Source organism: Artemia sp. Qi Xiang Cuo, chromosome 16 (genome assembly GCF_049724085.1).
Source record: "Artemia sp. Qi Xiang Cuo chromosome 16, ASM4972408v1, whole genome shotgun sequence".
NCBI classification, from domain to species: Eukaryota; Metazoa; Arthropoda; class Branchiopoda; order Anostraca; family Artemiidae; genus Artemia; species Artemia sp. Qi Xiang Cuo.
In genome coordinates this window covers 45,433,950-45,458,309 of record NC_142809.1, presented here as the reverse complement: position 1 = coordinate 45,458,309, position 24,360 = coordinate 45,433,950, and the positions used below count along the sequence as shown (strand labels likewise).

Below are 24,360 nucleotides of genomic sequence, written 5' to 3'. Positions count from 1 at the left end.
CAAAGTTTGAAGTCCCCCTCCCCCCCCCAAAAAAAAATTGTCCCTGAAAGTTTCACCTTGATCTTCCAGCCATGAGACAAAACGGTATATTTATCAAAACCATAACTTTGCTATAGTTGTGAACTAATACTCAGTACTAAAACCAATACTCAATTACGAAGAGAAAAGATTCCACCTCCGCTTTAATCGAATTCTTTATCGTTCAGAACAAGTAAAATAGTAAATATCGATTTTTCGCATCAATGTTACTTTTACTAAAAAAACAACATATTTTCAGCTTATTCTCAAATAAGAAGAATAACACCGGACTCGAACCCAAGACCCCGTCGCTGAATTGTTAATCGACAGCTTTCTTGTTCTAATTGGGGCAAAATTGTTGTCTTGTTGCACAAAATTGCAAAACACGTCACTTTCTGTAGCATAATCTTTTTTTGCTACTTAAAGTGGACACTCGAAATTGTAATTTCCGTTAGAATGAGCCTTCTCCCAATTTTCTGGGACGTTTAACGTCGTTTCAACGTCGATTAGTTCGACGTTTACCCCTGGTAAAAATAAATAAACCTACATATAACACCCATTTGTGGTGATACTTCTCGGTAAAAAAAAAAATGCAAACTTTATATTTTTGTACAAAGGGGCTTGTTACCTCTGCAATAGGGTTCTCTGACAGGCTGAACTTGATAACGTAATTTTTATGAAGATCAAATTTTTTCATATGCATTTGTTGTTAATTTTTTACTAGTCCGATAAAATTTCGCGAGGGGGAGGGGGCTAAAACCCAGTACCCCTCCCTTGGATACGGCCTTGGTAAGACGTTAATCCAAGCTTTCTAGCGCAGGAATTTTAGATTAAATTGAGAGTCTAAGTGAACTATCTTATATCTAAGACAAGTCCTATTTTTTCTCCTTAAAAACAAATCAATTGCTATTGTTTAAACATCGTCCTTTACTTTCAAAATTACCTCTTTCTACTTCAGAATATCTCTAAATGATTTCTTTCAGCGTTTAAAAGCAGTGCTTCATTGCTCTTAAGTTATAACACCCAAATACAATGGAAAATAACGCTTCACAGCATTATAAAATCCCCTTGTCTCATAATAAATTTTGATCTTCCTTCGTGTTTTCAAATACATTGTTAGAAAGTGTGAGAAATTAGCATACATTCCAGTTTATTAAAAAGTCACGCCTGTTAGGAGTAAAGAAAGCTTTTGTGTTTGAATTTAGGACATAACTTGTTTTTTCATGAGAATTAACACAGATGTAATCAAAATGGTTTGGCCGGAAGTTGAGGATAATATCGTGCTTTCTATTTTCTGCCGTAAATTAAGAATTAAGTTTAAAAAAAAAAAAATTTTTAAAGCATGCTCCCAGAGTTTATGGGCAGGGCCATCTTGAGTAAATGGTAAAATATTACGATTAAAGTAGTAATGTTTTTATAAAATAGTCTTTTGCCCGAGAAGAATGTTAACACAATTTCTGTTGTTGTTTTCTAAAACCTTTGTTTCCTTATTCTTAAAAGTCATGTGGAAAGTTGTCTTATACAGTTTATGGGCAGCATTTATCTTTGCTGAGTAAGTACTAAAAATCTAATAATGGGCTCTAGTCTAAAGATTAATAAAAAAAAAGTTTTCCGGTTAAAGTAAAGAGTGAAGTTGAAACTTAAAATGAACAAAAATTACTGTTTCACGATTTATGCATTTTTTTTTAATGTGATATTCCCTTGTGTTTGTAAAATTCTGAATAACTACAGTGATGACAGTGGTCAAATATGGTTCTGAAGCATGGGCTCTCCGAAAGCGGATGAAGATTTGCTAGATATTTTCCAGAGAAATTGCTTAAGGATTGTTCTGGGTACCCGGCTGACTGACCGTATTTCAACGGTCAATAGGCTATACGAAAAATGCGGTTCAAGACTACTCTCTGGGGTTAGAATGAACGGAAGGTTGAGATGGCGTCGATGCGTTTCGTGGAGGCAGGATGACAGCTCTCAAAACATCGTTCTTTTTGGCCAACCGTCCAGGGTTAAACAGAAAGCAGGTCGTCCTCGTCTAGTGTTCGATGATATCATAAAGAAAGATTAAAAGAAAATGGGAACTTTCTGAGAAGATGTAAAAAGGGAAGATTTGAATACATAGGGACGGAGGAGGAGCCTCTGTAGCTGTGTTAGCCTTAGGTGGCTTTGTGCTGCGGTGAGTTGTTGTTAGTAGTAATAGTAGTAGTAGTAGTAGTAGAAAACGGAAAACCGACGCAACAAAACAGAAATAGAAACAGGATAACCCGAATAACTTTTTCAAAAAAAAGTAAACAACTACGTTAAACCAAAAATGAGCTGAAATAAGATCAAATAATGTACCTAGCGAAAAACTACCACAGATCACCATCAATAAATAAACGAGACCCAAAAGGAACAGAAATTACGATAAATAACCGAGCAGAACAAAAAAAAAAAAAAAAAAAGCAGAAATTAATATGAGTAGGACTGACAACCCCCATGCCTTCTCAAGACCATAACATAATTTGCGCTTAACTAAAAAAAATACATTTTATATATTTTCAGTTTTTTTTAACTTTGACAAGTCAAAAATTATTAAGGCTTAACGAATGAATCATACATCAGCATATGTATACATCAGCATATGTATATTAAAATAGCAGTGCACTCTAATTTGTATTTTCTTTTATATAGAAGTGCAAATTACGTTCTGGTCTTGAGAAGGCATGGGGTTCGTCAGCCCTACTCACGTTAATTTCTGTTCGTTTTGAGTTTGACTCGGTTATATATTGTATTTTCAGAACTTCATTTGCACTTTACTGAAAAAAATCTTAAACGTTTTCTCTTTTATAACTTTAATAAATCAAAAATTTTAAGATTTTAGGAATAAATATCAGGATATGTATATTAAACTGACAACGCACATTCATTTGTATTATTTTTTTCAGTAAAGTGTAAATTATGTTCTGGCCTTGAGAAGGCATAGGGGTTGTGAGCCCTACTCATTTTAATTTCTGCTCGTTTTTCGGTAATTTATTGTAATTTCTGTTCGTTTTGGGTTTCATTAATTTATTGATGTTGATCTGTGTTAGTTTTCCGGTTGGTAGATTATTTGATTCTATTTTTGCTTATTTTTGGTTCAATGGAGTTCTTTACCTTTCTTTGAAGAACTTATTTTGTGGAAAATGTTTTTTTTAAAATTAATATCTGTTAGTTTTATTTTGTCATAGTCTTTTTCAGGAAAAAGGAAACTAATAGTTTAAAGCTTTTCGTTTTTTCCTCTAAGAATTTATAGTTTGGCCTGCTATTCGTATGCTGGCGAAAATTTTCCAACAATCTTTAACAAAATACAACCTTTTGAAAATCTTGACACAATTAGTAGTGTTAAACTTAGTTTTATACCTCCTCTAGTTAACCTGAAAAACAAAACTTAATACCATTCCCAAAAAATTCCATCTTGCCTGATTACACTTACACTCTTTTGATTTAGTTTATTTTAAGAGCAGAAATAGTAATAGAAGTAGCCCCGAAATTTTGAACTGAATACCCTCAGTTGCTCTTGGGATATTGCTGAGATGTCTTATTGGGAACCAGCATACACACAGTGCGTTTTGATTTTATTTTAAAGCAACATTTAGATTTTAAGCATAATGGGCAAACTGCATAAGTGTGAAGGGTTGACCTTCCCAATAACCCTACAGATATAGTGACTAGATCGTTCAGCTATGCTGAACAAAATGGCTGTCTTAAAATTTTGATTGGAAGTGTTTGTAAAATTATGGGTTAAAGAGGAGGATTGATTGTCCCCCACTCACTTTTGACTACCAAAAAGGGCACTGGAACTTCCAATTTCCAATGAAATTAGCTCATTGAAAATATCAATGATATTACTTGGTATGATAGAGCAGCGCTGCCTATGATATTGCTATTGATACCCCCCTTAAACGTTCCCTATAAGTTTCAGCTAAATGTCCTTAGTGTCATTAGTTACAGTAACCGTAGAGGCAGTATTAAAAGTATACAATAGAGTGTCTTCTGGATATTGCAAAATCCGCCACAACTTACCCTGAAAGGTCTAACTTAATAATGTAAGGCGTTATTGTGATATTGCTTTGCCATCCTTTTGACAATCTACACGGTCGTTGGTTGTTTTGATATAGTTAAACATCCGCCCAAAATAATCCTTGAAATTTTCACCTTAATACTCTACGCTTGTGTATAAGCAATAGTTGTAGTAGGAGTAGTAAACTTGATATAATTAGTCATTGCGATGACATTGTCGATATGTTCTTTAGATAACTTGTATATTCATATACCTTAAAGTTTTCATTTTAATGCTCTTAGCCTTATAAGTAATTGCAATAGAAGTAGTAGTTGGAGCAATATTAATAGAAGTAGTAGAACTATTAAAAGTAACAGTGGTAGTAGTATTAGTAACAGTGTGCACATATTGCCTTTTGATCAATTGATCTTCCCCTGTAAGCATTCTCTAAGAGTTCCTACTTAATACCCAAATCAATTCTTAAGATACGCGCTTTTGACAATCTAAATGCACATAGTGTCTGTATAGTGTCAGCACGTACGTCTTGCCTTTTGGTTAGTTGAACATCCCTTTCACGGTGTCTGGAAAATTCACCTTGATACGGTAAGCCGTTCCAAAAATATTGCTGATGTGCCGTTTTGACCCCCGTTTGACACCCTTTTCATCTTAATATTCTAAGCCTTACAATTTGTTGCAATTGGAGTAGTAGTTAGCGTAGTTTAATAGCAGTAGTAGTATTTGTAAAAGTAGCAGTGGTAGTAGTGTTTGTAGTGACATGCATATATTCCCTTTTTGTCAGTTGATCTTCCCCTTTAAGTATTCTCTTGATTACAAGTTCCAACTTGATTACCAAATTCATTTTTGAGATACGCTCTTTTGACAATATGCATGCACATAGTGTGTTTTGATTTAGTTCTACAATCTCCCAAACATTCCCTGAAAGACTAACCTTAATACCATTCGTATTTTGGGAAAGTAGAAGTCAAACATGCATACCTTTTCTCAATAGCATATACAATATGTAAACAATGAACAAATTGCCTAACTTCCAGCTCTTGCCCTGAGGCATTGAGGTGGGGGGGGGGGGAGACATCCACAAACGCATAATTACGGCCTTTCAATAATGTTGTAAAAAAAATTGATTTCTCAAAACTCTGTTTAAATGTTTGTTTTGGGAAATGATGGGCGTGGAATTGGGGGTTCTGGGGTTCTCAAATCACTTTTGACTCTTAAAAAGGGCAGTATAACTTCCAATTTCAAATCAAATGAGCACCATCTGAAGTTTTACGATCATCCATTCCATAAGAACCTTATATGCCCCCAGGATATAAATTACAGCCCTTGCCAAGGGCTTTGGGGGGTGTGCCAACCTTGGAGGCTTTGCTGTATGTTCCAAAGACTATTTTGAACAAAATGGCTATCTGACAATTTTCAGCAGATGCGTTTGGTGAAAAAAGGGGTAGATGGGTGGGGAGGGATAAGTTGCCCTCTATTACTTTTGACTCTTAAAAGGGAACTAGAACTTCCAATTTTTAACCAAATGAGCCATCTCCAAAGTTTATACAACCATCCCTTCCATAAAGATCTTAAATGCCCCGGGGCATAATTTACAACCCTTGCCCCCCCCCCGGCACTGAGGGTTTGTATCAACCCCAAAAGCCTTGTTATATGATCTTTGGACTATTTTTAATAAAATGGCTATCGCGAATTTTCTATTGGATGCATTTCGGGGAAACACGACGCGTGGGGGGGGGATTGCTGCCCTCTGATCACTGGCTCTTAAAAAGGGCACTAGAACTTCTGATTACCAATCTAATGAGCCCCCTCCGACGTAGATACGGCCACCCTTTCTAGAAAAAAACCTTATATGCCCCCAGGACATAACTTACAACCCTTGCCCTGAAGGCTGTAGGGGGAGTTGCCATCTTCAAAGATATCATTTCTGGACCCTTTCAACTACGCTGAACAAAACTGCTATCTCAAAATTTTGATTGGATGTGTTTGGGGAAATGATGGGTGTGGGGGGGGGGGGGGGGTTCTGGTTGCTCTCATCCCTTTTGACTCTTAAAAAGGACACTATGACTTCCAATTTCAAATCCAATGAGCCCCATCTGAAGTTTGTACGACCACCCATTCTACAAAAACCGTATGTGCCCCCAAGGCATCACTTACAACCCTTGTCCCAGGGCTCTGGGGTGCTGTGTCAACTCTGGAGGCATTTAATGTGTTCTTTGGACTATTTGGAACAAAATGGCTATATCACAATTTCAATCAGATACGCATGGTGAAAAGAGGAGTAGTTGGGGGAGGGGGCACTTGCCTTCCATCACTTTCGGCTCTTAAAAGGGAACTAGAATTTCCAATTTTCAACCAAATGAGCCTCCTCTAAAATCATCCCTTCCATAAAAACCTTATATGACCTCAAGGCAATAACTTACAACCCTTGCCCCCTAGGCTTTTTCTTTCAACAATCCTTTCTATAAAAACCTTATATGCTGCCAGGGCATAGCTTAAAACCCCTGCCCTAAGGGCTTTGGGGAGGGAGATTTACATCCTCAAAGACATAATTTCCGAACCTTTCACCTACGCTGAACACAATGGCTATCTCAAAATTTTGATTGGATGTGTTTGGGGAAATGATGGGCGTGGGGGAGGGGACTGGCTGCCCTCCAATCACTTTCGACTATTAAATGGTCACTAGCCCTTTCAATTTCGTATCGATTGAGCCCCTTTTATAAGTTTCTGCGACAACTCCTTCTATACGGAGTGCCCTGGTGTAAAAAAAAAGGAAAAAAATAATATATTATGCGAACATTGATGTTTACTTAGGCAGTGCTATTGCGCTCATCATCTATATCTTCAGATATATATATATATATATATATATATATATATATATATATATATATATATATATATATATATATATATATATGTATATATATATCATGTCATATATGTATTCATATATATTATTCAGGTTCGGTATTTTTGCGTCCCCATAGAACGTAAGTATTTCGAAGCCTGAAAAACACTTTTTTTTCTAATAAGCTGTCTTACTAAAAGGTCAAAACGCGATTTACGTCCTTTGTAGGGCAATAGAATCCGCAACTCGGAAATGAATCTGCAAAGGATGTTGAAATGATGGTCACATGAATGTGAAATTTTCATTTTTACAACTTATTTTAAGTTTTATATGTTCTTTTTACTCTTCTCTTTGCTTTCTATGCTACTTATTCTTCTCGTTGCTATTTGAGTTCCCTGGTCATGACAGCACTTTAATATCTACGTTATTCCAAGAAATAAAATCGTAGTATACTTACCATCTAACCTCTTTCAACTTTGTCGGAATCGGGCCATCAAGTAATTTGATTCGTTGGCTGTTCTACTCTATCCTTTAAAGGTTAGGTTTTATACCTTTCATTTGGATATGTCACTTTTTATTATAGTTTTGTAGTTGTAAGTTATAATAGATTTCTGTAATCCTCTTTTATGGAGATTAAAAGTTCTTAATCAGGTTTCTTCTACAGTCACTGAAAGGGTAACCACAAAAGACAGTGTTCTGGTTTTATTTTTGGATTCAGCAGAATGAATAAAACATCCATATTCAGCTAGAAAAGTTTTAATGTGTTTGACGAAATGGACTAATAAACATTGAATTTGTTTGTCTAAGAAAAACTCTTGATAGGGAAACTTCATTGCCAGAAATAAAAATCAAAGATCAAAGTTCAAAGCACCAGCTAAGAATTGTACAATCTCATAGAGAATGGTGCTACCTTGCACAGATTTAGAAAATATTTTGATCAATTGTGTTTTAATGTTTCATAGGACCTTGAGCTAAGCACTGTGTTTGAAATGTGATTTGGTTGAACGGTTCCAGAATTAAATACTTTGTGTTATTTCCTTATCTTATTTTTTTTTTTATTATAAATAGTTTTCGGGGATTACGGTGATGTAAAATAACATCAAAAACATGATTTGTTTTTTGGACTCGGATATCTGTACGTTGTTTTTTTTTATATATATGCAAACCTTAATGTAATAAAGTATTTTTAGCTAGCTAATTAGTATTCTACTACGTGTGTTATCGACCTATATAATTACCTATATCGATAACTTCCTGTCAATCACTAATCTCCAGTTCTGAAAAAAAAAAAAATAGGTGGCCCTCCATAACCGCCTAGTTATTAGGCTTATAGCGAGCTATTTTAGAACCCTTACCCCTAGCCCTCGGAGATGTAGGAACAGTTGCAAATCTTAGAAAACTATAACTCTAAGCCTGTCTCTTAGTTCTCATGAAGCTTGGTTGGAATTTGTCATCCTCTTCTGGTAGATGTCATGATGGTAATTTAGGAATCCCACTGCCTTTTTCTGTAAAACTCGGAGTTTGCCCTCATAGCCAAACGCCTAAGTTAGGACACGAGCTCTTACTTTCCATCAAGTTTCGTTGTGTTCCCAAGCAGCTTCTGGTGGATATGCTAATACTAATATTCCGGGTTCCGCTCCCCCATTTGTTAATACATCGCAACCGTTTTTGTTTCAGTCTATTTACGGTTCCAGGATTTACATGCATGCAATATTTTAGAAAATTTGATCAAAATCAAATACTTCATTAACAAGAAAAATAATCGGATTTTGAGATCAGTTTCCAAAATTTTCTGGAAATCTAGAAGAGATACAGAACTATAATCTAAGGTTGGTAAAGATATAACTTGACGTTGTATACCGTCCTGATATTCAATGATTTCTAAGTCTACTTTCTGTAAACTTAGTGCAGTTTTACTTTGATTCCTTATTACGCCATTTATGAGCCTGAAAAAAGGTTAAAATTCGCTGTTAAAATTGTTCGTAGTTTTTCGAACGTCAGAGGCACATTTCTTCTCTATTTTGTTGTCCCCATGTCGGGAAAGGTTTCAAATGCCATCAATTACCATTTTAAAGCTTATAAACAGAAAAAACTACATAAGCCGTACTGTCGCCCCAAAACACAGTAATAACGAGTGAGGGATCGTTGACTTTGTGAAAACACGTACACCGGGTGGTGCGTGCCAGGCGTGGCGAAAGTATGTCAAACCTTGCGGGGAGAGTGCCACAAGGGGCGCAATTACGCGGTACACGTGGAGCTCTGAGATTTGCATCAGGTTGCGGAAAGTGAGCAACCCCCGATAACGAGCTGTACTCTGTATACTTAGAATAAACATAACAAGTATACTTAAATAACTGCAAACATAGTGATATTGTCTAAGAAATGTTACAATGTTTGGCCAGTATTGTGTACAACTGTTGCTGTACAGGTATTTTGAATGTTGCCGTACATACAAATTTGGAAAACACAGTGCTAGAAAGTTTTGACAATTTGTTGAATATTTTGCAGGAAAAAAACTTCTAAACCTACTAATTTGTTTTGTATATAGAATAGATCGATTATTTTGTAAATAATAGCTTAAGGTTTGTCTAATAATGTGTTAGACTTGGACACGTACGTTAGAGGTGAGGGACTAATTCGAAAAACAGAATAACAATTTGGGCTAATTATGTAAAAAATTGAGGCAATTTTGGGAAAATCTTTTAGTTGGGGCCGAAGGACTTTTCCCCCTCTTGCATACGTACCTGATAAGACGAAAGTATAAATTGAAATAAAGCATCATTCAAATATTGTTACTTATTTTTTTTTTCGTATAGAAATATTTATCAAAAAATTTAGCAAGTTGTAAACGTTTTCAAAAAGAAATTTAAGTTAGAATTACGCATTTGAAATCAGCCTTTTCTAAATCTTTTTGTCTGATCCTTACCCGTTCAAATTTCATTACATCATCGCAAAATGGGGTTTCAGAGCCCTTCCCCAACAGATCTTAAAGTTTTTACGATTTTTCTCGTATATTTTTAATACTTTTGTATAATTTGCCAATTTTTCAGGTTCTGAAGGGCTTAAGATCTCCGAAACATGAGCCCCTCTTCGTCTGTCGAAATATAGTCAAAAGAATTCCCTGGAAAACTCGAAAGATAGGGAACTAAAGTTCACTTTATTTCTAATTTCAACCCCTTTAACATCCAAATACACTCCTTTTAAAGGATCTACTACATGGTTCCAGAATGTTATTTTACTCTTCTTTTCCTTTTTTTGTTCTGCTCGTGGTGAAATTTTCAAATTATACCCTGTGTAATTTGTAGTGTGACTTGTTTCTTTTTTTTAGCGTTGCTTCAGGGACAAAGATGCTCAAGATTACAGGTACTTTCGCAAACGAGCGTTATATATGGCTTGCATTGCTGGTCATTTGAAAAGTACAGAAATACAGTCGGGATTGAAGTACTGCACAAGTGATAATCCTTTTTTGCCAGTTCTTGAGGTGACGCCTGCTGGTAAACTTGAAAAGTCGGTGACATTCATTTTAAGGCCTTATGGGAATCCAGCCTGTTTCAAGGTAAATCAGTAGTGTTGCTACCATACCTGTGTTCAGGGAGTATATGATAGGCAAGGCCGTATTTAGGATTTTTGTCCTGGGGGGAAAGGGGGTGTTTTTGTTTTGGGGGGAAGGTGCCAAAAAAAAAACTACAAAATGTTATCAAAATGGTTTTTATATACCTTATTTTTACTTTCTTACGATTCAGACAGAAATTTTGGGGAAGTTTCAAACCCTTTATCCCCTTACCCCTGTCGATATGACCTTGGTGATAGGGAAGGGAATACCTCCCATCCCTCCCTCGTGGTTTGCCCGGAATTAAATTACAGCTGCTTCATAAACAGCGACGAAAACCCCACACTGCCTTTCCATCATAAACAAACAAGTAGAACAATAGGGATTTTTTTATATAAGACAATGGAACGCAACTTTAAATAAATATTTCAACCCTATATCCAAGGGTCGTCCTCAGCCAAAAAAAAAGAAAAAAAAAACAAATATAAAAGTCCTTGTTGAACTTCCTTGAAGTAATGATGCTAGGGCTGTTTTAAAAAACATTTTAATTTCAACGATTGAATTTTAATGTAAGTTCTTTTATATTTGTTTTTTTTTTCATTTGTTTTGCTGGGGACGTCCCTTGGATATAGGGTCGAAATATTCATTTAAAGTTGCGTTCCACTGTCTTTAATAAAACAAATTCCCTATTGTTCTACTTGTTTGTTTACAGTTGCTTCATAATTCATATTTTGTCTATTGAGATTGGACTCTCCCCCGCTTCTAGGACGATCAATCCCGTATCCCCCTGTATGCACCCATGCTTGTGGTACCATTTTTACGTTTTTATTTTTACTTTTTTTCAAATGTGTTTTTACCGCTTGGTTTAAACAAAGATCTTGCTCAAACCTTAGTAACTGTAGAGTACTAATTCTCTGTTCTAACTCAATATAAACCATTCATTTAGAAAATCAAATAATTGTTCTCTCCAATTTTGGTGATTGAATTCGGAAACACGGGTTTGAAGACATGAAAGTCTAAAATGTTTCGAAAAAGTAAAGAGATAATTCTAATGCGAAGGATTAATCATAAAAATATACAACATCTTTGTTTTCCTCTATATGGTTTATGGGCTCCCCTTCATGATCCCCTTATGATTTATCAATCATAAAAATATACAACATCTTTGTTTTCCTCTATATGGTTTATGGGCTCCCCTTCTCCCTATCCTGTGTTGTCTGGGATTAAGGCTCCCTCTGTGGTTACTCGAACATAGGCTGACTATAACATAGATTACTAAAGAAACTTCGTTTTAGCATGTATTCTCCTTTAAAAGTTGAAGTCATGACCTTAGTCATAGTTGATTGTCAGATTGTATGTTTGAAAAGGTCTGTATGTTTGTATGTTTGTTTTGTATGTTTGGCTTTCTTTGTCTTTGGCGGTCTTTCCTTTTATCGCTTGAATTTGTAACTTTGATTGAATTTAATACAGTTGTCAAATGATGTACAAACTTTAATACAAACTTGGCTGAATGTGGCCTATATTGGCCGAATGTGGCAATCTGGCCAATATGTGAATGCGGCAGTTATTTTATATGGAGGCCTATTCAAACACTGTCGAATAATTACATTGATATTTAGGTAATGTTAAGGAAATTTGACTGGTGAAGACCCATATCAGGCAAAATTTCAGATATACGCAATGAAATTTTATATTTTAACAGTATATTTTTTATAGCTTTGTAGTTCAATAATTCTGAAAAATATTCTTCCTGGCATAGTTTATTGAACTGGAATTTTTTCTTACTGAAACTGAAATGCATGGAAAGTAACAATATTTTTTCTTGTAAATCTAATCAAGGTTACCATTTGTGCAGAATTCAAAAAAAGAACGCGTGACAATAAAAATGACAATAAATATATTAGCCTATCACTAATATTTGAAACCCGTTTTTATCTAATTAAATCTAAGAACTAAGCTAATTTTAATCCTAAATTAAAGGATAATAGAATAAAAGTAATTAAAGGTACAAAAGACTATCTTTTAGTGCTTATCTGCCACAGGGGGAAAACATGGTAGTTCACTTTCAGTGGTCAAATTCCCCCTCGGAGGTGGGGGAAAGTTATAGTTCAAACATAATTTCCTATCAAATGCTACGTATTTGGGATCCGGTAGAAAACTAAAAATCTTGTCAAAAAAGCTTTTGCAAAATGCTTAAATCAAAGGTTGTTCATTGAGTCCAGTATGCCAGAAACTAGTTGAGTGTAAAAAAAAACTAAAACGACTAATATTGTGACAAATTTCACGCAGCGGAGAGCTCTCCGTAATTCTTCAACCTTTAGTCGGTAATTTAATCGTTAATTCAATATTAGTTTACCCGTTAGTCGATGTTTATCCCTCCTTCACGAGGCAATAGAAAGAAAAAATTATGGCTGTATTCTCATTCACCATAAAATGTGTATGTTTTTTAGCTATTCTAATTTTGTTTCTTCTTCTCTTTCTTCTCTTAGTGTTGATGACATCTTGTTGATGTACAATATTTACAATGAGTATTCTTTTCTTGGCTTTACTTGCCCGAAGATCCTTATCTATCTTGGCTTAAGGTTAGCTTCCCTTTAAATGAGTTTGAATTAGAGAGAAACTAGGGGTCTCAATTTGCTTTTAATTGACTCGGCTACTAGACAAAGTGACAATATTTTCTCTTGTAAATATAATTAAGGTTACCATTTGTTCAGAATTAAAAAAAAAGAACACGTGACAATAAAAACGTTCATATATTAGCCTATCACTAACGTTTGAAACCCGTTTTTATCTAGTTAAATCTTAATCTAAAAGTAATTAAAGGATAATTAAAGTAATATTTTAAAATATTTTATAATATAATAATATAATATAAATAATATTTTAATATAAAAGGATAATTAAGATAATTAAAGATAATAAAGTAATTAAAATTTTAATCTAAAAGTAATTAAAGGATAATCAAAGTAATATTTTAAAATATTTTATAATATAATAATATAATATAAATAATATTTTAATATAAAAGGATAATTAAGATAATTAAAGATAATAAAGTAATTAAAATTTTAATCTAAAAGTAATTAAAGGATAAAAGAAAACAGATTTAAAATTTAGCTGGTGCATGAAATTGTTCCTAGTAGCTATAACTTTTCTATTTGATTTAAGATTGCCTGAAAGGGTATTAGGGGGTAAGGGATCGGAGATACCAAAATTCTGAAGTTTAAGAGCTTCTTTGGCTTTGTGAAAAATTAAATCCATATAGGGCTTAGGGCAGCGTAATCTTCATCTTTATTTTGACACTTCATTCACTAATGACTCAAGCTGGAATCAGAATACAAGAAATAAGTTCTAATTATCGACGACCGAATTGTATGAACCATTGGCTTCAAGTGTTTTTACTGGAAACAATGGTTCAATTCCTTTATTCCTATAATTTCTTTGAGGGTTTTACTTCTTCTGGACATGTAGTACTCTTGAATTAATGACAGAGTCAAACCTCCTCCGCTTCTTCTCTTGCTCCTTGTCAGGGTGGTATTTTAAAGAATGGATAGGGAAGTGGTGGCAATTGAGTCCTTCAGTTATCTTCAATGGTTGATGAATCTTCTTTGTAAGTATATTGGCCAGTTCTCAATCGTGAACTTAGATTTAGTTACTTAGGTGAGTGATTCACCACCTATCTTTTGTATAAATTTTTGCTGCCTCTTCTCTAGTTTCCTGCCAAGGTGGATTTAAAAGAATGGATGGGGGGGGGGAGGGCTGAATGTTCAGTCCTTCAGTTGCCTCCAATAGTTTATGACTCTTGAGGAGTGCGTTTGGTGGGATCTCAATTGGGAGCTTAGATTTGGTTGTGTCCTTGTGTAATGATGGCTAGTACCATCGAATATGTAGAGGGAGCAAAAAATTTTTTCGATTTTTTTGTTTATGAAGATACAAAGAAATTTTTTTTCTAAATTTAGGGTAGGAGGTCGTTTCCATTTTTTTTCGTTTTTTTGTTATGTAAAATACCAAAAAGGTATTTTTCAAAATCACGAGGGGGTAATTTTTTTCAATGAAAATGCCAAAAAAGGTATTTTTTTAAATATGTAAGAGAATTACTTCCCTACAACCTCCTCCCCTAATCGGAGCCCCCGTTCTCCAGTTTCGGAAGTTGGCATGGTGTTCCTAAAGTTCCGTTTATAGGTGACGGTAGGTAAGCCGAGGTGGTCCCTAATGGTGGTAACTTGTGCTGCGTTCAGTGGGGGAAATTTTAAGTTCAAACATAAATTCCTATCAATGCTACGCAGTTGGAATCGGGTAGAAAAATAAAAATCTTTTTGTCAAAAAAGCTTTGGCATAATGCTCCTATCAGAGGTTGTTCATTGAGTCCAGTATGTCAGAAACTAGTTGAGTGTAAGAAAAAGTAGAGAGAGAGAGAGAGAGAGAGAGAGAGAGAGAGAGAGAGAGAGAGAGAGAGAGAGAGAGAGAGAGAGAGAGAGAGAGAGAGAGAGAGAGAGAAAAGAGTGGCTCTTGGGCTAATTATGGCTGTATTTTCATTCACCACAAAATATGTATTTTTTGGCTATTCTAATTTTGTTTTCTTCTTCTTTTTCTTCTCTATTTGCTGATGACACCTTGTTGATGTAAAATATTTACAATGAGTATTCTTTTCTTGGCTTTACTTGCCCGAAGTTCCTTTTTTTGGTGTTTTCATTTTTTTTGTTCGCGGAAAATCTCCAAGGTCATGTGAGATTATTTCTTAAAATTCAAGTTGAGCTCTGTTTACAATCTTTGTCGTTACCTTGGGAACTGTTTCTTAGTCCCATTTCATTCCGAAGGAAATATTTGCTAAGCCATTTAATATGAAAGGTCTGACATTTTGATGCATCTTAGCAACCCTCTGTAACCCTTTGTTTATCATAACAGATAGTTGAATGAATCTGTTGCCGCTCTGCATGATAAAAGAGAAACGTAAAAAAAAGAAAGGGCAACTTTTTAAATTATTGGAGCAAAATTTTACTGCCTAACTTGCTGAGAATTGAATAATCTTTTAGAATAATATGGGTATTTTCATCCCAATTAGCTGTTTTAATGTTCTTACACATAACGACGAATTTTTCTAAACCTGGCTTAAAACTGCAAAAGGCTTCGGCGAAATTTCAATAATTGTTGAAGTCCCATCTACGTATTAAGTTTTCAGAATGGCTCAGAATCTGCTAATCTGCTAGGGTGTCCTTAAACGCTAATTTGAAATACTTAGTTACTTAAATTTGAATGCTTTTAAGTTTTTTCCTCTTTTGTTGTCCTACGTTTTATCTCACATATATATCCCAACAGTTTGGGATTGCCACAGAAAACACTTTATGAAGGTCATTTCTTGCATAAAACTAGTGATTGCAACATAGTTGACTCCTAAATCCCATATTTTCATTTATTACTTGACTTCCTTAAATTACTCTCTGTTTGAACAATTTTCGACTCTTTGCATTTTTGAAATTTCTCCAAAACCACCCCCATATATTTCCGAAAATATTAGATTAAACATAACAACACTAAAAAAAAAAAAAAAAAAAAAAAAAAAAAAAAAAAAAAAAAAACCATCTAGAATAAGACGTGCATTAATAGATTGCTAAAAAACAAAACAAAAAACAAAGTCTTTAAGAATTAACGATGTAAGCGATTCAATATTTATATAACGAAAAGATTTTAAGATCCCTAAAAGCTGGTTCTCTAGACAACCTAGAGTTACACATACAATATGATGTCTATTCTCGATAGGAAAACACTGATCTTACGTATTTTATGACGGGATCATAGTTAGCACGATAGCGCTGCCTAAGTAAAGAACGATGTGGGCACAATGTATTATTTATTTTTCTTTTTTCTTCTTCTTTCTTCTCTATACCCGGGTGCTTTGTATGGAAGGAGTTGTCGTTGAAACTTCGAAAAGGGCTCATACAATTGGAAATTGGAGTGCCCTTTTTAATAGTCAAAAGTGATTGGAGAGCAACTAGCTCCCCCCCATGCCCATCATTCCCCCAAACACATCCAATAAAAATTTTGAGATAGTTATTTTGTTCAGCGTAGTTTATTTCCCGATAGAAAATATCTTTTTGAGGAGGACACTCCCCCACAACTCTCGGGGCAAAGGTTTTAAGTTATGCCCTGGGGGCATATAAGTGTTTATAGAAGGCGTTGTCGTAGAAACTTCAAAAAAGGCTCATTCGATTGAGAATTCAAAGGGCTAGTGCCCTTTTTAATAGTCGAAAGTGATTGGAGGGCAACTTGGCCCCCCCCACGCCCATCATTCCCCGAAATACATCTGATCAAGATTTTGAGACAGCCATTTTGTTCAGCGTAGTTGATTTCCAGATAGAAAATATCTTTTTGAGAAGGAAACTCCCCCACAACCCTCGGGGCAAGGGTTGTAAGTTATGCCCTGGGGGCATTCAAGGTTTTTATAGAAAGTGTTGTCGAAAATACTTCAAAAAAAGGCTCATTCGATTGGAAATTCAGAGGGTCAGTGCCCTTTTTAATGGTCGAAAGTGATTGGAGGGCAACTAGCCCCCCCCCACGCCTATCTTTTCCCCAAACACATCCAATAAAAATTTTGAGATAACCATTTAGTTCAGCGTAGTTGATTCCTAGATGTTTTTGAGGAGGACTCCCCTACAACCCTCGGTGTAAGGGTTTTGAGTTATGCCCTGGGGGCATATAAGGTTTTTATAGAAGGTGTTGTCGTAGAAACTTCGAAAAGGGCTCATTCGATTCGAAATTGAGGTGGCTAGTGCCCTTTTTAATAGTCGAAAGCGATTGAAGGGCAATTAGCCCCCCCTCCACGCCAATCATTCCCCCAAACACCTCCAAGCAAAATTTGGAAACAGCTATTTTGCTCAGCGTAGTAGATTTCAATATATAAAATATGTTTTAAAGTAGTACACTCCCTCGCTGCCTTCGGGGCATGGATTATTAGTTAGGCCCTTGGGCATATAAGTTTTTTATAGACGGTGTTGTCGTAGAAACTTCAAAAAACGCTCATTCGATTGGAAATTCAAAGGGCTAGTGCCCTTTTTAATAGTCGAAAGTGATTGAAAGGCAACTAACACCCCTTCCACGCCCACCATTTCCCGAAACGCATCCAATCAAAATTTTGAGAAGGCCATTTTGTTCAGCGTAGTTGATTTCCAAATAGAAAATATGTTTTTGAGGGGGACACTCCCCCACAACCCTCGGGGCAAGGGTTTTAACTTATGCCCTGGGGGCATATAAGGTTTTTTATAGAAGGCTCTGTCGTAGAAACTTCCAAACTGGCCAATTCGATTGGAAATTCAAAGGGCTCGTGCACTTTTTAATAGTCGAAAGTGATTGGGGGGCAACTACCCCCCCCCACGCCCATCATTCCCCCAAACACATCCAATCAAAATTTTGAGATAGCCAATTTGTTTAGCGTAGTTGATTTCCAGATAGAAAATATGTTTATGAGGAGGACATTCCCCCACAACCCTCGGGGCAAGGGTTTTAAGTAATGCCCTGGGGGCATATAAGGTTTTTATAGAAGGCGTTATTGTAGAAACTTCAAAAAAGGCTCATTCGATTGGAAATTCAAAGGGCTAGAGCCCTTTTTAATGGTCGAAAGTGATTGGAAGGCAACTAGCCCCCCCCCCCCACGCCCATCATTCCCCCAAACTCATCCTATCAAAATTTTGAGATAGCCATCTTGTTCAGCGTAGTTGATTTTCACATAGAAAATATGTTTTTGACGAGGACACTCCCCCACAACCCTCGGGGCAAGGGTTTTAAGTTCTTATATACCCTGAGGGCAAATAAGAACGATGTTGGCAAAACGTATAATTCATTATTTTTTTCTTTTAGACCAGGGCACTTCGTATTGAAGAAATTGTCGTAGAAACTTCGAAAAGGGCTCATTCACTAGGAAATTGGAGTGGCTTGCGCCCTTTTTCATAGTCGAAAGTGATTGAAAGGCAACTAACACCCCTTCCACGCCCACCATCCCCGAAACACATCCAATCAAAATTTTTAGATAGCCATTTTGTGTTCAGCGTAGTTGATTTCCAGACAGAAATTATGTTTTTGAGGAGGACACTCCCCTACAGCCTTCAGGGCAAGGGTTGTAAGTTATGCCCTGGGGGCATATAAGGTTTTTATAGAAGACTTTGTCGTAGAAACTTCAAAAAAGGCTCATTCGATTGGAAATTCAAAGGGCTAGTACCCTTTTTAATAGTCGAAAGTGATTGGAGGGTAACTACCCCCCCCTGCCCACGCCCATCATTCCCCCAAACAGATCCAATCAAAATCTTGAGATAGCCATTTTGTGTTCAGCGTAGTTGATTTCCAGATATAAATTATGTTTTTGTGGAGGACACTCCCCCATAACCCTCTGGACAAGGGTTTTAAGTTATGCCCTGGGGACATATAAGGTTTTTATAGAAGGCGTTGTCGTAGAAACTTCAAAAAAGGCTCATTCGATTGGAAATTCAAAGGGCTAGTTCCCATTTTAATAGACCAAAGTGATTGGAGGGCAACTAGGCCCCCCCCACGCCCATCCGTTCCCCCAGACACAGGCAATCAAAATTTTGAGATAGCTACTTTGTTCAGCGTAGTTGATTTCCATATAGAAAATATATTTTTGAGGGGGACACTCCCCCATAACCCTCGGGGTAAGGGTTTTAAGTTATGCCTTTGGGGCATATAAGGTTTTTATAGAAGGCGTTGTCGTAGAAACTTCGAAAAGGGCTCATTCAATTGGAATTTGGAGTGGCTTTTGCCCTTTTTAATAGTCGAAAGTGATTGGAGGGCAACTAGCCCCCCCCCCCGCCCACGCCCATCATTCCCCCAAACACATCCAATCAAAATCTTGAGATAGCTATTTTGTGTTCAGCGTAGTTGATTTCCAGATAGAAATTATGTTTTTGAGGCGGACACTCCCCCACAACCCTCGGGGCAAGGGTTTTAAGTTATGCCCTGTGGACATATAAGGTTTTTATAGGTGTTGTCGTAGAAACTTCAAAAAAGGCTCATTCGTTGGCAATTCAAAGGGCTTGTGCCCTTTTTGATTGTCTAAAGTGATTGGAGGGCAATTAGGCCCCCCCCACGCCCATCAGTCCCCCAGACACAGCCACTCAAAATTTTGAGATAGCTACTTTGTTCAGCGTAGTTGATTTCCATATAGAAAATATATTTTTGAGGGGGACACTCCCCCATAACCCTCGGGGTAAGGGTTTTAAGTTATGCCTTGGGGACATATAAGGTTTGTATAGAAGGCGTTGTCGTAGAAACTTCAAAAAAGGCTCATTCGATTGGAAATTCAAAGGGCTAGTGCCCTTTTTAATAGTCAAAAGTGATTGAAGGGCAACTACCCCCCCCCCCCTCCCACGCCCATCATTCCCCCAAACACATCCGATCAAAATTGTGAGATAGCCATAATGTTCATTGTAGTTGATTTCCAGATAGAATATGTGTTTTTGAGGAGGACACTCCCCCACAACCCTCGGGGCAAGGGTTTTAAGTTATGCCCTGAGGGCATATGAGAACGATGTTGGCACTATGTTCATTTATATTTTTTTCTATAGAACAAGGCACTTCGTATCGAAGAAGTTGTCGTAGAAACTTCGAAAAGGGCTCATTCAACTGGAATTTGGAGTGGCTTGTGCCCTTTTTAATAGTCGAAAGTGATTGGGAGGCAACTAACACCCCTTCCATGCCAACCAATTTCCCGAAACACATCCAATCAAGATTTTGAGATAGCCGTTTTGTTCAGCGGAGTTGATTTCCAGATAGAAATTATGTTTTTGAGAATGACACTCCCCTACAGCCTTCAGGGCAAGGGTCGTAAGTTATGCCTTGGGGGCCTATAAGGTTTTTATAGAAGGTGTTGTCGTAGAAACTCCAAAAAAGGCTTATTTGATTGGAAATTAAAGGGCTAGTGCCCTTTTTGTTTGTCGAAACTGATTGGAGGGCAACTACCCCCCCCCCCACGCCCATCATTCCCCCAAACATCCAATCAAAATTTTGAGATAGCAGTTTTGTTCAGCGTCGTTTATTTCCAGATATAAATAATTTTTTTGAGGAAGACACTTCCCCACAGCCTTCAGGGCAAGGGTTGTAAGTTATGCCATGGGGGCATATAAGGTTTTTATAGAAGGCGTTGTCGTAGAAACTTCAAAAAAAAGCTCATTCGATTGGAAATTCAAAGGCTAGTGCCCTTTTTAATAGTCGAAAGTGATTGGAGGGCAACTAGCCCCCTCTCTCGCCCAATTTTTCCCCAAACACATCCAATCAAAATTTTTAGATTGCCATTGTGTTCAGTGTTGTGGATTTCCAGATAGAAATTATGTTTTGATGAGGACACTCATTCCCAACCCATATGGCAAGGTTTTTTAGTTATTTCCTGAGGGCATATACAGTTCTTATATAACAATTCGTCACATAAACTTAACAGCTCTTTGGAAAGGGAATTCAAAAGGCTAGTGCCTTTTGTAATAATTGATAGTCACTTGAAGGCAACTAACACCCCTTCCATGTCCACCGTTTCCCCAAACATATCCAATCAAATTTTTTAGATAGCTATTTTATTCCACGCAGTTTAAAGTTCAGGAAATTATACCTTTGAGCAGGACACTCCCCCCGCAGTCGTCAGGGCAAGGGCTATAAGTCATGCCCTGAGGTCAAATCTGGTTTTTACTGAATGTTGGTTGTAAAAACTTTAAAGAAGACTCAATCGATTGGAAATTCAAAGGGCTAGTGCCCTTTTTAATAGCCGACAATGATTGGAGGGTAACTCACGCCCACCTTTTCCCCAAACACGTCCAATCAAAATTTTGAGATAACCATTTTGGTCAACGCAGTTAAAAGTTTCGTAAATTTTGTATTTAAGAGTGAAAACCCATCCCCCCTCCCCAACGATCCTCAGGGCAAGGGTTGTGAGTTATGGCTTGGGAGCATGCCAGGTTTTTATATAAAGTGGTGCTGTAAAAACATCAAAAAGGGCTCATTAGATTGAAAATTGAAAGGGCCATTGCCCTTCTAATGGTCGAAAGTGATTCAACGTAGTTGAAAATTCTGGAAATTATGTATTTAAGGATGACAAACCCCCCTGAGTGCCCAGGGCAAAGGTTGTAAGTTATGTGCTGGGGGCATATAAGGTTTTTAATTATAGAGTTGTCCTAAAAACTTCATAAGGGACCTCATTCAATTGGAAATTGAGAGGGCTAGTGCCCTTTTTAATAGTTGAAAGTGATTGCAGGGTAACTAACCCCACTCTCACGCCCACCATTCCCCTAAACACATCCAAACAAAATTTTCAGATAGACATTTTGTTGAACGTAGTAGAAAGTTCTGGAAATTAGGTCTTTGAGGATGACACCCCCCAGCCCTCAGGGCGAGGGTTGTAAGTTATCCCCTGGGGTCATATAAGGTTATTATTGAAAGCTTATGTCGTAAAAACTTTAAAAGGGCTCATTTGATTGGAAATTGAAAGGGCTAGTGCCTTTTTTAATAGTTGAAAGTGATTTGAGAAATACTAACGCCCCTCTCACGCCCACCCCTTTCCCAGACATATCCAATCGAAATTTTGAGATAGCCATTTTGATTAACGTAGTTGAAAGTTCTAGAAATTAGGTCTTATAGGATGACAACCACCCTCACAGCCCTGAGGGTAAGGGTTGTAATTTATGCCCTGGGGGCACATAAGGTGTTTATAGGAAGTGTTGTCGTAGAAACTCAAAAAGTGCTTATTCGATTGGAAATCGACAGGCCTAGTGTCCTGTTTAATAGTCAAAAGTCATTGGAAGGCTTGACATTTTCGAACAGTTCGTGGTAACGAACTGTTAGTAAGGAGCGACCCGGCTCATTGGTAACCGAAAATGTAGAAAACGGAATTTTGATACCAATACATACATAAAAAGAATCAGATTTTAATGCTGATTTCAAATATATAAGTTTCATTCTATCAAAAGTTACCTATCAAAAGTTACGTGCCTGATAAAATTTGGCCAATTTTCGAAAAAAGGGGGAAAGATCCCCTAAATGTTATAGAACCTTATTGAAAATCACACCATCATATTCAGCGTATCAGAGAGCCCTACTGTAGAGGTTTCAAGCTCCTATCTACAAAAATGTGGAATTTTGCATTTTTTGTCAGAAGAAAGATGACGGATGCATGTTTATTTGTTTTGTTTTTTTTTTCCCAGGGGTAATTGTATCGACCCAGTGGTCCTAGAAAATCTTGGGAGGGCTCATTCGAACGGAAATTAAAAGTTCTAGTGCCCTTTTTAAGTGACAAAAAAATGGTGGGCAACTAGGCCCCCTCCCATGCTCGTTTTTTTCCCAAAGTCACCCGATCAAAATTTTGAGATAGCCAGTTTGTTCAGTATGGTCGAAAATATGATAATTATGTTTTTTAGGATGATTTAATCCCCCGAAGTCCCTGGGGGGAGGGCTGAAAGTTATGAACTTTACCCAATGTTAACATATAGTATTGTTTATTGGGAAGTATACAGACGTTTTCAGGGGGGATTTTTTCTTGTAGTGGGGGTGGGGGGGGGTGGGTCTGGGATTATGTGGGAGGATCTTTCCATGAAGGAAGTTGTCATGGGGGAAGGGACATTGCTATGAAGGGGGTGCCGGATTTCCAAGCATTATTTAAAAAAAGATCAGAAATTATATATAAAAAAAACAAATTTTTCAACAGAAAGTAAGGAGCAACATCAAAACTTAAAACGACAGAAAACATTACGTACATGATTGGGTTCACCCCCTAGTCAATACCTCGCTCTTTAAGCCCAAGATTTTTTAGTACTTTCATAAGAGCTATTTATTATAATTAAAGGTATTTGCGATTAAGGGGTCATTTTTAAAGAATTGGAACAAAATTCGAACTTTAGCTTAAAGAGCAAGGTATTGAGTAGGGGGTGAATCCTCTAATATACGTATTAAAAATATACAAAAACATGTTTCGAGAAAGCCGGTTAACCAAATAAAAGTAAAATTAATATTCAAATTTTGTTTTAATTATTCATGTACGGTGAGCCAAAATCAAAACCTGCATTAATTCAAAAACGTTCAAAAGTTGAATTAAAAAAAAAGTTTTTTTTTAACTGAAAGTAAGGAGCGACGTTAAAATATAAAACGAACAGAAATTATTCCGTACATAAAAGGGGCTGTCCCCTCCTCAACGCCTCGCTCCTTGCGCTAGTTTGACTTTCTCACAACTCTATTTTTTTTTTAACAATGGAAAACTTCCGCGTAAAGAGCGAGGCGTTGAGGAGGGGACAACCCCTTTCATATACAGAATAATTTCTGTTCGTTTTGAATTTTAATGTCGCTTCTTACTTTCAGTTAGAAAAAACTTGTTTTTTTATTTTATTATAGTAAAGATCGATGTGGGTACAATGTATAATTATTTTTTTGTTGTTGTTTAGACCAGGGCACTTTGTATCGAAGTTGTCGTAGGAACTTCGAAAAGGGCTCATTCGATTGAAAATAGAAAGGGCTGATGCCCTTTTTAATAGTCGAAAGTGATTGGAGGGAAACTAAACCCCCTCCCACGCCCACACTCCCATTTGACTTTATGTTTAAAAACTAAATGTTGCCATAAAATTAAATCAAAATGCACTGTGTCAATGCTAATTCCCAATAAGGCATCTCAGCAGTATCCCAAGAACAACTGAGGGTATTATATTCAAACTTTTGGGGATGCTTCTGCTCTTAAAATTTAACCAAATCAAAATAGCGTAAGTGTATCCAAGCTATTAAAGAAAGTAAACAAGTTTTATTGCGAATGGTATCAAGTTTACTATTTCAGGTCAACTAGAGGAGGTATGAAACTAAATTAAACACTTCTAATTGTGTCCAGATTCTTAAGAGGGTGTATGTTGTTAAAAATTGCTGAAAATTTTTCTCCAGCATACAAAA

General features: G+C 36.6%; 1 protein-coding gene across 1 annotated transcript in view; it reads left to right on the top strand.

Annotated features, from left to right (window-relative positions):
• Mat89Ba (nucleolar protein 6 Mat89Ba) overlaps positions 1-24,360 on the top strand; it is a 466,793-nt gene that overhangs the window by 72,764 nt on the left and 369,669 nt on the right. The window contains exon 6 of the mRNA XM_089102007.1: positions 10,228-10,455. Within this exon, the coding sequence (XP_088958133.1) occupies positions 10,228-10,455 (228 nt within the window). The remainder of the gene's footprint in view (positions 1-10,227; positions 10,456-24,360) is intronic.